Source organism: Peromyscus leucopus, chromosome 4 (assembly GCF_004664715.2).
Source record: "Peromyscus leucopus breed LL Stock chromosome 4, UCI_PerLeu_2.1, whole genome shotgun sequence".
Lineage (NCBI taxonomy): Eukaryota > Metazoa > Chordata > Mammalia > Rodentia > Cricetidae > Peromyscus > Peromyscus leucopus.
This window is the reverse complement of record NC_051066.1, coordinates 113,070,601-113,086,535: the sequence shown is the minus strand read 5'-3', so window position 1 is coordinate 113,086,535 and position 15,935 is coordinate 113,070,601. Positions and strand designations below refer to the sequence as shown.

The window sequence follows — 15,935 nt, the reverse complement described above, 5'->3', positions numbered from 1 at the left end:
CCGAGGCCAGTTTATCCGGGTCAATGCTGGTAGATCAGAGAGACAGAACAAGCCACGGCTAACTCAACCTTGCCAATTCTTCAGCTGGTCTTGTCTCCTCAGACTGGAGGCCTCTGAGTCCTCATCCGGAATAGGTCTCAGCTGAATTACTGCTCAAAAATCTGAATGCTTAACCAGCCAAAATCTTCTAGTTTCTGGTCCTCAAGCCTTTTATATCTTTTTGCTTTCTACCACCACTCCCTGGGATTAAAGGCTGACTTTCTGGGATTAAAGGCGTGTGTCACCATGCTTGGCTATTTCCAATGTGGCCTTGAACTCACAGAGATCCAGAGTGATTTCTATCTCTGGAATGCTAGGATTAAAGGTGTGAGTGCCACCATTTTCTAGCCTTTGTATCTAGTGGCTGTCTGTTCTCTGACCCCAGATAAATTTATTAGAGTACACAATATCTGAGGGAACACAATACCACCACAGGTTTCCACGAGTGTGGCTGGTCACCTCTGCACATTTTCCCCTGGACATCGCCTGCCCAGAGAACGCCCACCCCCCCTAACCTCTCTCCTTGATCAGATGCCCAGAGTTCAGCCTGGCCCCCGGCCATGGATCTCTGCATCTGCTTCCATCAGTCACTGTATGAAGGCTCTGTGATGAGAGCTAGGGTATTTACTAGACAGTCGCCCGAGTAGACCAGTCAGAAAAGTGGTGCTAGCATGACAGGATGTCAACATGCAGAAGACTGCAAATAGATCCATATCAGTCACCATGCATAAAACTCAAGTCCAAGTGGATCAAAGACCTCAACATAAATTCAGTTACACTGACCTTGATAGAAGAGAAAGTTGGAAGTGGTCTTGAACACATTGGCACAGAAGACCACTTCCTAAACATGACACCAGTAGCACAAATACTGAGAGCACTTTTTGTCATTTAATCGTATTATTATAATTTTTAACAAAAACAAATGAGGTAACAATACAGTAAGCAATCCATAAAAACACTAATGTCCTGGGATTACATCTTCCGAGGACCACATGGGGGCAGTGGAGAAGAAAGGCCTGACAGAGGGATTGACGGTGCCAGGAGCATATTTGTGTATGAGAGAACTCTTGGCAACGTTCAGGAAAGTTAAACTACCCTCCTCACAATCGAGGAACACACCAATCTGGCCCAGTGGTCTCTCTATATAGTGCTGGAATACTGGGCATGTGGTGAGGAGACTGTAATGATCACCCTCCTTCACACACACCAGAAGAAAGGCACCCTCAGATTCACTGAGCTGGTTTCTGTTGCTTATCCAGGAATCCTTACAGGCCCCCACAGCCCAGTCCGAGGAGGAATTGTTCAAATCCACCTCCCAGTAATATTTCCCTTCGATGAAGCAGTCTGATCCCCAGGAAGCCAAATAGGATCTAGCAGAATTTACAGATCTATCCTCACCGTGAGGTCTGAAGCTGCATCTTCTCATGACATTGAAGAGCTTCACATTGTCGGGGCAAATGCTTATGAATTCAAAGACAAAGTTGAATCGGAAGTGGCTGTACCTTTCAGTCAGTCCACTGATGGGTAGAGAGCTGAGCTCTAGATTCAGAGTCTGGGGCATGCTCAGCTGCTGCTGCATTGACTCACTCCTCCTGAACATGTCATCCAAACCCTGGAGCCGTAGCTCATGTGGCTCCTGGGACATTGCCATCAGCTCCTGATACATTTCTCTTAGCTGTTGGCTCTTTTGGACCATCATGGCTTCCCTTCTCCTGAGATTCTCTAAAACACGTTGGCCTTCATTTTTCATAGACTCAATATGTTGCTCTTCCTCTTGACCCTGGAAAGGACACAGTCTCCTGTACTCTGCTCTGACCATTTGCTCCCGCAGTGTCAAGTAGTCCGTCCACAGAGTTGTCCTTCTGTTCTCTGCCTCTATATTCCCTTTATTTTCTTGGATCTTCTCCCACAAAGATGCCATTTGCTGTAAAAGTCTTTCCATTTGCTCCTCAGCAGCTACTTCGATGGGACCATGTTGGTGACCTCTGTGCTCATGGGAGTCAGAGCAGAGTTGACAGAGGTAGCTCCTGTTCTCAACACAGAAGATCCTCTTTGTCTCCTTGTGGGTCACACATTTATGCTCCTCAGAGCTCAGGTACTTCATGAGGCTGGCTTGTCTGGCAATGGACACCAGCTTCTTCAGAACAGTGTTGCTTCTGAAGTCCTTCTGCTCGGATGGTTCCCTACACATAGGGCAATGGACAGGAAGCTGGATGTCTTCCCAAGAAAGGTGGAGGCAGGCTTGACAGAAGCTGTGGCCACAACTTATGGTGACTGGGTCTGTAAGGCAGTTGAGGCAGATGAAGCAGGTGAGTTCTTCCTGGATGGCTTGTGACATATCTGACTCCATTTCTCCACAACTTGTCTCTGGGCTCAGCAATCTTGACTCAGGACAGAATAATGTTAGTTCAGCTCAGCTCTGGGTCCAATCCTCAAGGTGTAGGTGTGGGTAGATCTAGCAGTCTCTGGAGCCAGAATGTTTGGAAACACACTCTGTCAGGACTGCTGAAGAGTGAACCTGGCTGGCTCTTGGGGTGTCCTGTTATAGTCTCCAGAGACCACGCCCACTTCTTCCCAAGTCAATTTCCATTGGTGAGTTCTAAATGGATGGAAGACTGAATTAACTGTGAGGCCAAGTTCCACAAGCAAATCTCCACAAGGTTTCCCTAGTCACTGCTTAGCTGGGTTTGGTAGCTCACACCTTTAATCCCAGAATCCTAGGGAATGGCCTGCTGAATTGGGAGGAGGTTTAGTTCAAGGCCTGCCTAGCCTATACAGTGAGAACTTGTGTTAAATAAAAAAAAAAAAAAAAAAAGAGTAATTTTGCTACAATATTACACTGTTTCTAAACATTTTGTGGTGTGCTTATATTTTTGCTTTTCCTTTGACAATTTAACAGATAATGACATCAATCTGTGATTCTAGCAAATATCAACATGAAAAGATTCTTACTAGTTCTTTGATAATTTTGGTCAACTTATTTTTATCATATTCACTTCAATTGCAACTTCTTTGAGATTCATCCTCTTTCTCTACCCACTGTTAGAACTCTCTGTTCTATTCTTTTTTCTTTTTTAAAAATACATATTTGGGAAGCCGGGTGGTGGTGGCTCAAGCCTTTAATCCCAGCACTCTGGAGGTAGAGGCAGGCTGATCTCTGTGAGGTCCAGGCCAGCCTGCTCTACAGAGTAAGTTCCAAGACAAGCTCCAATGCTACACAGAGAAACCCTGTCTCAAAAATAAAAGACAAAATGAAAACAAACAACAACAACAAAAAAAAAAAAAAAAAAAACCACCATGTAGAATTAAGTAAAACCCAAGAGGCTGAGATGTTTCTCTCCTGAGGGAAATTTCTTAATTCAATATCATTTGAAGTAGGAAAGCTCCACCTAAACTCACACATTTTGAGGTGTGAGAATACACCTACATCTTATCTGCATCTTCTGGTGGCAGCCTCTATGAAGGACAGAAGGAAACTCTTTCATCTTTTCTCTTTGTCCTCTTGCCCTGCTCTCGCTGGCCAGTTCATCCCTTCACTGGTATAAGAGCCTTTTTTGGGGTTGGGGATTCCAAAGTACACTGAAGACCGGCTGAGACATCCAGCCTTGCAGACTGAACAAATGCTCTCTCTCTCTCTCTGTCTGTGTCTCTCTCTCTCTCTGTCTCGCCCCCACACACATTGTCTGTATGTGTGTGCCTGAGTATTCATTTAGTTCTGTTACTCTAGATTCAGAGTGGTTACCACACTTATCTCTTGGGTTTTTGTTAATTCCACATGTGGTCCAATTGACAACCAGGAATAGCCATCACTCTTCCTTCAAACTTTCCCACATCCATATCAACATATTCATTGTTCTACTCTTGTCTATGTAACCAATTCTATGAGAGGCTGCTTCACAGCAGATTTCCCAGTATTCTGGCTCTTACTATCTTTTCTGACACCTCTTCAACAATATTCCTAGAGCCATTGCAAATATTGTGAATATAACAGCAATGGAAACATAAAATTAGGAAAAATCATTTATTCATTGAAGTAGCTTCCTGCCTTCAGATAGAGACTCTAAGAAAGAATGGGTGGGGATGGGTGAATAGACAGCTCCACTCTCTTGTTTGGATTCTAGTTGTTGTCCAGAATTCTTCAGCTGGATCAAACTCTAGTTGTTCATATGGCGGTTTATATGATACTGTCCCTTTATTTAACACGAACCGTACAAAGTCTTATTAACAGAAAATCCAGAGCTGGACATTGGGGTCAAAACTGAAAGCTCAGAGAAGCAGAGCAAGCCAACTAAAATTCTAACCTCTATGAAATCTTCAGTCTCAAGACAGTGAGTTCCTGTTTCCTCACTCCTTAAAGAACTTTTTCTGCCCTGCCATCTTACTTCCTGGGATTAAAGATGTGTGTGCTTCCCAAGCCAAGGCATGCAATGTCAAGTGTTGGGATTAAAGGTGTGTGCCATCTCGCCCAGCTCTGTTCTCAATGTGGCCTTGAACTCACAGGGATCTCTGTTTGCAGAATGATAGGATTAAGCGTGTGTGCCTTCACTATCTAGGCCCTATGTCTAATAAAGTGGCTGGCTCTGTTCTCTAATCCCCAGATAAATTTTGTTGGGGTGCAATATATACCACCACAGTGTCCCATGTTTAATCAGCTGTCACTTAGTTCTCATTCTACTGATGATGAGCACTGTAGTTGAACTTTGGCTATTTCGATGAACACTTTATTTGTATGTACGGTACATATGGGCATGGGTAAATGTGTGCTTGGGTGAGGCCAGAGAAGGATTTCAGATATCCTACTCTATTACACACCAGTTTACTCCCTTGATAAGGGGGTCTCTCGCTGAACCTGAAACTCCATTTTAGCTGGGGGCCTAACCAGCATGATCCAAGGACATGCTTGTATCCAACTCTCAAAGCTGGGGTAAAAGGCATGAGCTGCCTTGCCTGGCTTTCATAGGGGTGCTGAGGATTTGAACTCAGATCTCTGTGTCTGCTCAGCAAATGCTCTTACTCACTGAGCCATCTCCCCAAGCACTGCTATGAACATTTTTCCCCCCTAAGACTATTGTAATACAGGTCTTTTGGTGAATAAAAGTATAGATTTCTAGCATGCAGATACATACAATTGACATTACTGAGTCATCCAGGTTGTGGACATTTTTAGCTTTCTTAGATCTGGCTAGTTTACTAAAGTGATTGTGCCGATTTGTACTACTTCTGCTAAACATTAGAATTTTAATGTGCTTCATTTTTATGAGAAAAGTATAACCCTTGCTGCCCTGGAATTTCCCAATTTTTTCCCCAGTCACTGGAGTACTAGAATGACAGCTGTGCACTGCCACACTCAAGCAGTCTATTTATTTTTAATGCCAATAGTCCATGATTTTCCTGGTGTTCTCCAGAACATGTAACACAAATCTTAAATGGTCTTATTAATAGACAAAATGCAGAGACAGATACTGGGATAAAAGCTGAAAGATCAGAGAAACAGAACAAGCCATGGCCAGCTCCTGAGGCAATCCTTTTCCATGAATCCTCAGACTGAAAGCCTCTGAGTCCTCACCCATGAGGGTCTCAGTGGAACTGCTCTTTAGTTTCTGCCCCCTCATGCCATTTATACCTTTCTGTGCCCTGCCATCTTTCTTCCTCTCTCTGTCCAGCTACACCACTTCCTCTTTCTGACCAGCTCTATTTCTTCTTGTCTGTCTTTATTGACCTCCAGACCTCTATGGTTAACTAGTATTGGGATTAAAGGCCTGTGCCACCACACCTGGCTCTGTTCCCTCCCAGTGGGGCCTGGAACTCACAGAGATCTGGATGAATCTCTGCCTCCCGAATGCTAGGATTAAAGGCATGCACTACCTACCACTGCCTGACCACTGTGTTTAATATAGTGGCTGGCTTTTTTCCTTTGATGGATCCCCAGGCAAGTTTTACTTGTTAGAGCACAAAGAAAACACCACCACAAGAACCCTGGCACAAAAGGGACCAGACAGAGAACTACTGATCAGGTTCAGGTTTTGCACTCCGGGACTGAGGACAGAAAATTGAAGGTTGTTGTTTTGTTTGCGTGTTTGTTTGCTTGTCGTTCTTTTAAGTTTTGCCATACACTTTTTTTTAATTAAGAAATTTTCTATTCACTTTACATACCAATCACAGATCCCTCCTCTCCCTCTTCCCAAACCCAAGCCTCCCCCCACAACCCACCCACTTCCCCACATTTTCCCAATCAGGGTCTCCCCTGGGGATTCAGCAGAGCCTGGCACACTCCACAAGTAGAGGCATGTCCAAGCCCCTCCCCCCTGCACCAAGGCTGAGCAAGGTGTCACACCCTAGGCGCTGGGCTCCAAAAAGTCCACCCATGCACCAGTGACAGATCCTGATCCCCCTACGTGGGGGGCCCCCAAACAGTTCACACTAAACAACTGCCTCCCGTGTCCAGAGGGCCTAGTCTAGTTCTATGTGGGCTGCACAGCTATTAGTGCACAGATCATGGGTTTCCAGGAGTGTGGCTGGTAATCTCTGTACATTTTCCCCTGCACATCACCTGCCCACAGAACCCCTCCTCTCTCTCCTTGATTAGATGCCCAGAGTTCAGCCTGGCTCCCGGCCATGGATCTCTGCATTTCCTTCCATCAGTCACTGTATGAACGCTCTGTGATGAGAGCTAGGGTATTCATTAGACAGTCGCCCGAGTACACCAGTCAGAGTAATGGTGCTAGCATGACTGGATGTCATCATGCAGAAGACTGCAAATAGATCCATATCAGTCACCATGCATAAAATTAAAGTCTAAGTGGATCAAAGACCTCAACATAAATCCAGTTACACTGACCTTGATAGAAGAGAAAGTTGGAAGTGTTCTTGAACACATTGGCACAGAAGACCACTTCCTAAACATGACACCAGTAGCACAAATACTGAGAGCACTTTTTGTCATTTAATTGTATTATAATTTATAATAACAACAAATGAGGTAACAATACAGTAAGAAATACATAAAAAAACTAAAGTACTAGGATTACATCTTCCGTGGATCACATGGGGCCAGTGGAGAAGAAAGGCCTGACAGAGGGATTGACGGTGCCAGGAGCATATTTGTGTATGAGAGAACTCTTGGCAAAGTTCAGGAAAGTTAAACTACCCTCCTCACAATCGAGGAACACACCAATCCGACCCAGTGGTCTCTCTATATAGTGCTGGAATACTGGGCATGTGGTGAGGAGACTGTAATGATCACCCTCCTTCACACACACCAGAAGAAAGGCACCCTCAGATTCAATGAGCTGGTTTCTGTTGCTAATCCAGGAATCCTTACAGGCCCCCACAGTCCAGTTCCAGGAATTGTTCAAATCCAGCTCCCAGTAATATTTCCCTGCGATGAAGCATTCTGGTCCCCAGGAAGCCAAATAGGATCTAGCAGAATCCACAGATCTATCCTCACCGTGAGGTCTGAAGCTGCATCTTCTCATGACATTGAAGAGCTTCACATTGTCAGGGCAAATGCTTGTAAATTCAAAGACAAAGTTGAATAGGAAGTGGCTGTAGCTTTCAGTCAGTCCACTGATGGGTAGAGAGGTGAGCTCTAGATTCAGAGTCTGGGGCATGCTCAGCTGCTGCTGCATTGACTCACTTCTCCTGAACATGTCATCCAAACCCTGGAGCAGTAGCTCATGTGGCTCCTGGGACATTGCCATCAGCTCCTGATACATTTCTCTTAGCTGTTGGCTCTTTTGGTCCATCATGGCTTCTCTTCTCCTGAGCTTCTCTAAAACATGTTGGCCTTCATTTTGCATAGACTCAATATGTTGCTCTTCATCTTGACCCCGGACAGGACACAGTCTCCTATACTCTGCCCTGACCATTTGCTCTCGCAGTGTCAAGTAGTCTGTCCATAGACTCTTCTTTCTGTTCTCTGCCTCTATATTCCCTTTATTTTCTTGGATCTTTTCCCACAAAGATGCCATTTTCTTTAAGTCTTTCCATTTGTTCCTCAGCAGCTCCTTCCATGGGACCTTATTGGTGACATCTGTACTCATGGGAGTCAGAGCAGAGTTGACAGAAGTAGATCCTATTCTCAACACAGAAGATCCTCTTTGTCTTTTTATGGGTCACACATTTATGCTCCTCAGAGCTCAGGTACTTCATGAGGCTGGCTTGTCTGGCAATGGATACCAGCTTCTTCAGAACAGTGTTGCTTCTGAGGTCCTTCTGCTCAGATTGTTCCCAGCAATACGGCAATAGATAGTAAGCTGGATATCTTCCCTTGAAAGGCGAAGGCAGGCTTGACAGAAGCTGTGGCCACAGCTTATGGTGACTGGGTCTGTAAGGCAGTTCAGGCAGATAAAGCAGGTGAGTTCTTCCTGGAAGGCTTGTGACATGTCTGACTCCATTTCTCCACAGACTTGTCTCTGGCCTCAGCAATATTGACTCAGGACTGAATAGTATTAGTTTAGCTCTGGGGTCCAATCCTCAAGGTGTGGATAGATCTAGCAGTCTCTGGAGACAGAATGTTTGGAAATATAGTCTGTCTATCTGGTGAGAATGAACGTGGTTGTCTTAGGTGTGTCCCTTTAGAATCTCTAAAGATCAGTCCCACTTCTTCCCATGTCCCTTTCAATTGGTGAGTTCCTGTAAATATATTCTAAATGGATGTAAGACTGAATTAACTTTGAGGCCAAGCTCCACAATCAAATCTCCACTAGGTTTCCCTAGTCACTGCTTAGCTGGGTGTCGTAACTCACATTTTTATCCAATTATTCTAGCGAAATGTCTGCTGAATAATTCTCGAGAGCTCTTTGAATCTGAGGGTGCATTTCTTCTTATGTGTGTGAAGGAGGGTGATCATTACAGTCTCCTCACCACATGCCCAGTATTCCAGCACTATAGAGAGACCACTGGGTGGGATTGGTGTGTTCCTCGATTGTGGGGAGAATTGTTTGTTTCCTGAATTTTGCCAAGAGTTCCTCATATAAAAGTATCTCCCTGGCACCTTCAATCTGCCAGTCAGGCTTTTCTTTTCCACTGGCCCCATGTGATTTTCAGAAGATGTAATCCCAGTATTTCAGTGTTTTTAAATATTTCTTAATGTAATGTTACCTCTTTTATTGTTATTATATATTAAAATATTATTAAATGAAAAAAAGGGCATCTTCAATATTCTGTCCTCAGTTCTGGAGAGAAGTACCTGAACTCTAAATCACTAGTTCTCTGTCTGGTCCCTTTTGTGCCTGTGTCCTTGTGGCAGTGTTTTATTTGTACTCTGACAAATAAAACTTGCCTGGTGATCCATCAATGGACAAATGCCAGCCACTGTATTAAACATAGAGGTCAGGCAGTGGTAGTACATGCCTTTAGTCGTAGCAATTAGGGAGGCAGAGATCCATCCAGATCTCTGTGATTTCAAGGCCACACTGGGAACAGAGCCTTGTATGGTGGCACATACCTTTCATCCCAGCACAATTTAACCATAGAGGTCTGGAGGTCATTACAGACAGAGAGCAAGTAATGTAGTTGGGTGGAGAGAGGAAGAAAGATGGCAGGGCATAGAAACAGTATATGAGGCATGAGGAGAGAGGAACTAAAGAACAGTTCAACTGAGATCCTCAGGGGTGAGGACTCAGAGGCTTTCAGTCTGAGGATTCATGGAAACAGGATTGCCTTAGGAGCTGGCTATGGCTTGTTCTGTTTCTCTGATTGTTCAGCTTTCACCACAATATCTGTCTCTGGGTTTTTGTCTATTAATAAATTACATGTTCTGGAGAACACCAGGAAAATCATGGACTATTGGCATTAAAAATAAATAGACTGCTTGAGTGTGGCGGTGCACAGCTGTCATCCTAGTACTCCAGTGACTGGGGAAAAAATTGGGAAATTGCAGGGCAGCTTGGGTTATATCTTTCTCATGAGAATGAAGCACATTAAAATTCTAAGGTTAACAGAAGCAGTACCAATTGGCACAATCACTTTAGTAAACTAGCAAGATCTAATAAAGCTAAACATGTCCACACCAGATGACTTAGTAATGTCTTTGTAGGTAGCTGCATGCTAGAAATCTATACTTTTATTCACCGAGAGACATGTATTAGAATAGTCATAGTGGAAAAAAATGTTCATAGCAGTGCCTGGGGAGATGGCTCAGTGAGTAAGAGCATTTGCTGAGCAAACAAGAAGATCTGAGTTCAAATATTTAGCAACCATATAAAAGCCAGGCAAGGCCTCTCATGCTTTTTACCCCAGCTTTGAGGGTTGGATACAAGCATGTCCTTGGATCATGCTGGTTAGTCACCTAGCTAAAATGTAGTTTCAGGTTCAGTCAGAGACACTTTATCAAAGGAAAAACCTGGTGTGTAATAGAACAGGACATCTGACATCCTTCTCTGGCCTCACCCAAACACAATTTGCCCATGTACATTTGTACCATACTTAGACATAAAGTGTTCATCACAATAGAGAAAGTACAACTTCAGTGCTCATCACCAATTGAATGAGAACAAAATTACAGTTGATTAAACATGAGACACTGTGGCTGTATATTTTTCACCCCAACAAAATTTATCTGGGGATTAGAGAACAGAGCCAGCCACTTTATTAGACATAGAGCCTAGATAGTGATGGCAAACACCCTTAATCCTATCATTCTGCAAACAGAGATCCCTGTGAGTTCAAGGCCACATTGAGAACAGAGCTAGGCCAGATGGCACACACCTTTAATCCCAACACTTGAGATTGCATGCCTTGGCTTGGGAAGCACACACATCTTTAATCCCAGGAAGTAAGATGGCAGGGCAGAAAAAGTTCTTTAAGGAGTGAGGAAACAGGAACTCACTGTCTTGAGACTGAAGATTTCAAAGAGGTTAGAATTTTAGTTGGCTTGCTCTGCTTCTCTGAGCTTTCAGTTTTGACCCCAATGTCTGCTCTGGGTTTTCTGTTAATAAGACTTTGTAAGGTTTGTGTTACATAAAGGGACAGTATCATATAAACCGCCATATGAACAACTAGAGATTGATCCAGCTGAAGAATTCTGGACAACAACATAGAATCCAAACAAGAGAGTGGAGCTGTCTATTCACCATCCCCACCCTTTCTTTCTTAGAGTCTCTATCTGAAGGCAGGAAACTACTTCAATGAATAAATGATTTTTCCTAATTTTATGTTTCCCTTGCTGTTATATTCACAATATTTGCAAAGGCTCTAGGAATATTGTTGAAGAGGTGTCAGAAAAGATAGTAAGAGCATGAATATTGGGAAATCTGCTGGGAAGCAGCCTCTCATAGAAATGGTTACATAGACAAGTGTAGAACAATGAATATGTTGATATAGATGTGGGAAAGTTTGAAGGAACAGTGATGGCTATTCCTGGTTGTCAATTGGACCACATGTGGAATTAACAAAAACCCAAGAGATAAGTGTGGTAACCACTCTGAATCTAGAGGAAAAACTGTAAATGATTACCTAGGCACACACCTATAGATGGTGGAGAGAGAGAGAAAGAGAGAGAGAGAGAGAGAGAGAGAGAGAGAGAGAGAGAGAGAGAGAGAGAGAGAGGGAACACATTTGTTCAGTAAGGCTGGATGTCTCAACTGGTCTTCAGGGTACTTTGGAATCCCCACCCTGAAAAAAGGCTCTTATACCAGTGAAGGGATGAACTTGTCAGTGAGCACAAAGGTAAGATAACAAATAGAAAAGATGAAAGAGTTTCTTTCTTCCATGTCGTTTATAGAGTCTTCCACCAGAAGATGCAGCTAAGATGTCAGCTGTATTCTCATAACTCAAAATGCATGAGTTTACGTAGAACTTCCTAACTTCAAATGATATTCAATCAAGAAATTTTCCTGAGGAGAGAAGCATCTCAGCCTCTTGGGTTTTACTTAATTCTACATCGTTTTTTTTTTTTTTAGTTTTTGTTTTATTGATTTTGAGAGAGGATTTCTCAGTGTAGCTTTGGAGCCTGTCTTGGAAGTCACTCTGTAGAGAAGACTGCCCTTAACCTCACAGACATCAGCCTGCCTCTGCCTCCAGAGTGCTGGGATTAAAGTCTGAGACACCTCCACCCGGCTCCCGAATCATGTGTTTTTAAAATAAGAAAAAGAAAAGAACAGAAAGATGAGAGGGTAGAGAAAGGTGGTGAATCTCAAAGAAATTGCAGTTGAAGTGAATATGATAAAAATCAGTTGAACAAAATTATCAGAGAACTAATAAGAATCTTTAATGGTAATATTTGCTAACATCACAGATTGATATCATTATTGGATATATTGAAAAAAGAAAAAAATTATAAGCACTGCACAAAATATTTAGAAACAGTAAAATATTGTAACAAAATTACTCATTCTTTTTTTTAGACAAGTTCTCACTGTATATGCTAGGCAATCCTCTCTAAATGACATTGGATTTCATTTTTCATACACTCAATATGCTGTTCTTCCCCTTGACCCCGGACAGGACACAGTCTCCTGTACTCTGCCCTGACCATTTGCTCCTGCAGTGTCAAGTAGTCCGTCCACAGAGTTGTCCTTCTGTTCTCTGCCTCTATATTCCCTTTATTTTCTTGGATCTTCTCCCACAAAGATGCCATTTGCTGTAAAAGTCTTTCCATTTGCTCCTCAGCAGCTACTTCGATGGGACCGTGTTGGTGACCTCTGTGCTCATGGGAGTCAGAGCAGAGTTGACAGAGGTAGCTCCTGTTCTCAACACAGAAGATCCTCTTTGTCTCCTTGTGGGTCACACATTTATGCTCCTCAGAGCTCAGGTACTTCATGAGGCTGGCTTGTCTGGCAATGGACACCAGCTTCTTCAGAACAGTGTTGCTTCTGAAGTCCTTCTGCTCGGATGGTTCCCTACACGTGGGGCAATGGACAGGAAGCTGGATGTCTTCCCAAGAAAGGTGGAGGCAGGCTTGACAGAAGCTGTGGCCACAGCTTATGGTGACTGGGTCTGTAAGGCAGTTCAGGCAGATGAAGCAGGTGAGTTCTTCCTGGAAGGCTTGTGACATGTCTGACTCCATTTCTCCACAACTTGTCTCTGGCTCAGCAATCTTGACTCAGGACAGAATAATATTAGTTCAGCTCTGGGTTCCAATCCTCAAGGTGTGGGTAGATCTAGCATTCTCTGGAGCCAGAATGTTTGGAAACATACTATGTCTGGTCTGATGAAAGTGATCCTGGCTGGCTTTTGGAGTGTCTGTTTTTTTTTTTTTTTTTTTTTTTTTTTGTTTTTTGTTGTTGTTGTTGTTTTTTAAAATCCAACTTTTATTCTGAGGAATTTACTCTCCAGTATCTAAAAAGAAAGTCACTGGGGAAACAACCTCCTCCCTCCAGAGTTCTTTGTGCCTGGAGGAATCTGCACAAGAGGAGGTCAGCAGTTGTGATGCTATCACAGAGCAGGCTGAGGGGAGCCAGCCAGGTCCAGTTGGCTGGGAGCCATTAGCCTTTGGAGTACCTGCAGCTGGAGGGGGCCTGTCCCCAGCTTCCTGATTGCCCCCCACAGAGGGCACTGCCCCCAAGTGGGGATGGGGAAGATGATGGGGGAGGGACTGGAGAAGGATGAGAAGGAGGGCCTCATTTGCCTCCCCCTTTTGGGGGAAGGGAGACCACAACGTATTTTTGAACACTGCCAGGGCCAGCTGAGGTTGTGCTTGGGGATTCGGTGGTGGCCTTGGAGACCAGCTTGATGATGGGATGCATCCTGGGAACCGTGGTGGTGGCAGGAGAGGTAGTGGTAGAGCCTGAGCCAGGAGCTGAGGTGCCCAGGGACAGGACCTGCTGGGTCGAGGAGGTACTGGAAGATGAGGACATTACCATAAACTTGGTTGGGGAAGGCTGAGGAGGGGCAGCAGCTCTAGCAGACACCAGGGTCTGGACAGGCAAGGCAATGGAACGAGGAGCCTTCACTAAGCCAGGGGTCCGAGGGCCTGGCTGAGGGGCCTTCGAGAGGGTCAGTGTGGGCTGAGGCTGTGTGATGGTGAGTGTGGTCCTGTTGACCTGCTGAGCGTGTGGAGCAGCCTGGGCCCTGGCCTTCACCACATGGGAGCAGAGAAGGGGTCCCAGGGACCCAAATTCTCCCCGGTAGGCATCCTGATCGTCAGGTGGAGGGCGCAGCTTCGCCAGTACCGGGGCACAGTGTTTCAGGAGAAGGCCCTGCACACGGTCTGCTGCGATACGGTCAATGTTGCTCAGCACAGGCCCATCCAGGACACTGCGGATCCGTTCCCCTTCCTGCTGCAGCCTTGGCAGAATCAGCGTCTTAATCACATTGGGTCCCAGCTCTGCCAGGCCTGCAATGGAGCCATATCGAGCTGTCCACGGAGTCTTCTCATCTACCCAGCTCTTAGTAAAGATCTCGGTGACCCGGGACTGGATGTTGTTGGTGGTTGTGCTGAAATGCTTACAGATCTGGGCCACTAGACGGGCAGCAAAATCCCGGAGTGCCCAGTGATTGTCCACATCTGGCCGCAGGCACAGCTGTCTGCACACAACGCAGGACATGACTGCTGGGATCAGCTCATGCACGTATTTCTCCAGATACAGCGTGGGGTTGTCCATCAGGGCCTTCACCATGCGCATCAGATAGATGAGCAAGGCCAGGTTATTCTGAGCCACGTTTACTCGGACCCCCTCAGAGATGAAGATACTGAACCATGGTAGCATGTGATAGAGCCCCGTGTCGGTGGCAATGCTCTGCAGAGCTTCTGCTCTCTTGGTCTCACAGGATCCTACACAGGCTTCTGTGATCTCTCTGTAATACAGCTGCTGTTCCACTGACAGCCTATGGGTGCTGCGGGGCTTCAGGCGGAAAGGGGCTGCGTCCAGCAAAGGAGGTGCTTTCTTCTCCTTTCCTTTGCCATCAGCTGCAGCTGCCCCTTGACCTTTGCCTTTCAGGGGTCCATCTTCTTCTTGGCCTGGCTTTGCTGACCTCAGGGGTTCTGTGGCCTCAGCCTTCTGCTGCTCTTTGGGTGCTGGGGGTGGATTCTCTGGTATAGCTGGCTGGCAGCCTTCGATGCTCAGCCAATGTGCTTTGAGGCAGACATCCAGAGGCACCCGAGGCAGAGGGGTGTTGATGATATCGTTCAGGTCCACTTCCTTCTCCTCATAGAAGTAAAGCTCCCGCCCCCCACCAGAGGCTGACCGGAAAGGGATGAATTCCTGAGCATGGAAGCCATACAGTGGCTCCACGTTCCTTAGCTTCAATGCATAGTCAATGTCACTGGTAGTGAGTTTCTTCCGCTTTCCCATGCGCATGAACTTCAAAGCATCCTGGGCAATCTCCTTGATGCGGTAGCTGACCTCCTCTGTCAGGAGTTGGCAAGTCTCCTCCTGAATCTGAGCAATGCCCATGGACTCTGCCACCACCTTCATGGACTCAGAGGGCAACACAGTATTGCTGAGTTTTAGCTTCTTCTCTTCGGCCATACTGGAATTCCAACTCTGTCCCTGGAAGGATTAGGGTTAGGAGCCAGGCTGCCAAAGCTCAGCTCTGGAGTGTCCTTTTATATTCTCTAAAGACCACGCCCACTTCTACGCAAGTTGCTTTCCATTGGATGATTGAATTAACTCTGAGGTCAATCTCCACAAGCAAATCTCCACAAGGTTTCCTGAGTCACTGCTTATCTGGGTGTGGTAGCTCACACCTTAAATCCAAGAATCCTAGGGAATGGCCTGCTGAATTGGGAGGAGGTTTAGTTCAAGGCCTGCCTAGCCTAAACATTGTCTTTAAAAAAAAAAAAAATGAGTAATTTTGCTAAAATATTTTACTGTTTCAAGATATTTTGTGTTGTGCTTATATTTTTATTTTCTTTTTATAATTTAACAATTAATACTATCAATATCTGATTGTAGCAAATATCAACATGAAAAGATTCTTATTAGTTCTTTGATAATTTTGTTCAACTTATT

The 15,935-nt window shown here is 45.0% G+C and overlaps 4 protein-coding genes across 4 annotated transcripts; all 4 read right to left on the bottom strand.

Moving 5' to 3' along the window:
* Window positions 1-997: 997 nt before the first annotated feature.
* LOC114703656 (tripartite motif-containing protein 43-like) lies at window positions 998-2,389 on the bottom strand. Its single transcript, XM_037204454.1, has one exon. The coding sequence runs from the start codon at window positions 2,387-2,389 to the stop codon at window positions 998-1,000; it is 1,392 nt and encodes a 463-aa protein (XP_037060349.1).
* A 4,690-nt stretch (window positions 2,390-7,079) lies between these two features.
* On the bottom strand, window positions 7,080-8,081 carry LOC114703657 (tripartite motif-containing protein 43-like). Its single transcript, XM_037204453.1, has one exon. The coding sequence runs from the start codon at window positions 8,079-8,081 to the stop codon at window positions 7,080-7,082; it is 1,002 nt and encodes a 333-aa protein (XP_037060348.1).
* Window positions 8,082-12,406: 4,325 nt separating this feature from the next.
* On the bottom strand, window positions 12,407-13,048 carry LOC114703658 (tripartite motif-containing protein 43-like). Its single transcript, XM_037204452.1, has one exon. It carries the CDS (start codon window positions 13,046-13,048, stop codon window positions 12,407-12,409), a length of 642 nt encoding a protein of 213 aa, XP_037060347.1.
* Window positions 13,049-13,416: 368 nt separating this feature from the next.
* Window positions 13,417-15,455, bottom strand: LOC114703676 (transcription initiation factor TFIID subunit 6-like). The gene is given in 3 exon segments (XM_037204401.1): window positions 13,417-13,443; window positions 13,445-13,516; window positions 13,518-15,455. Coding segments are annotated over 3 exon segments (2,034 nt in total). The 5' UTR covers window positions 15,453-15,455.
* Window positions 15,456-15,935: the final 480 nt, after the last annotated feature.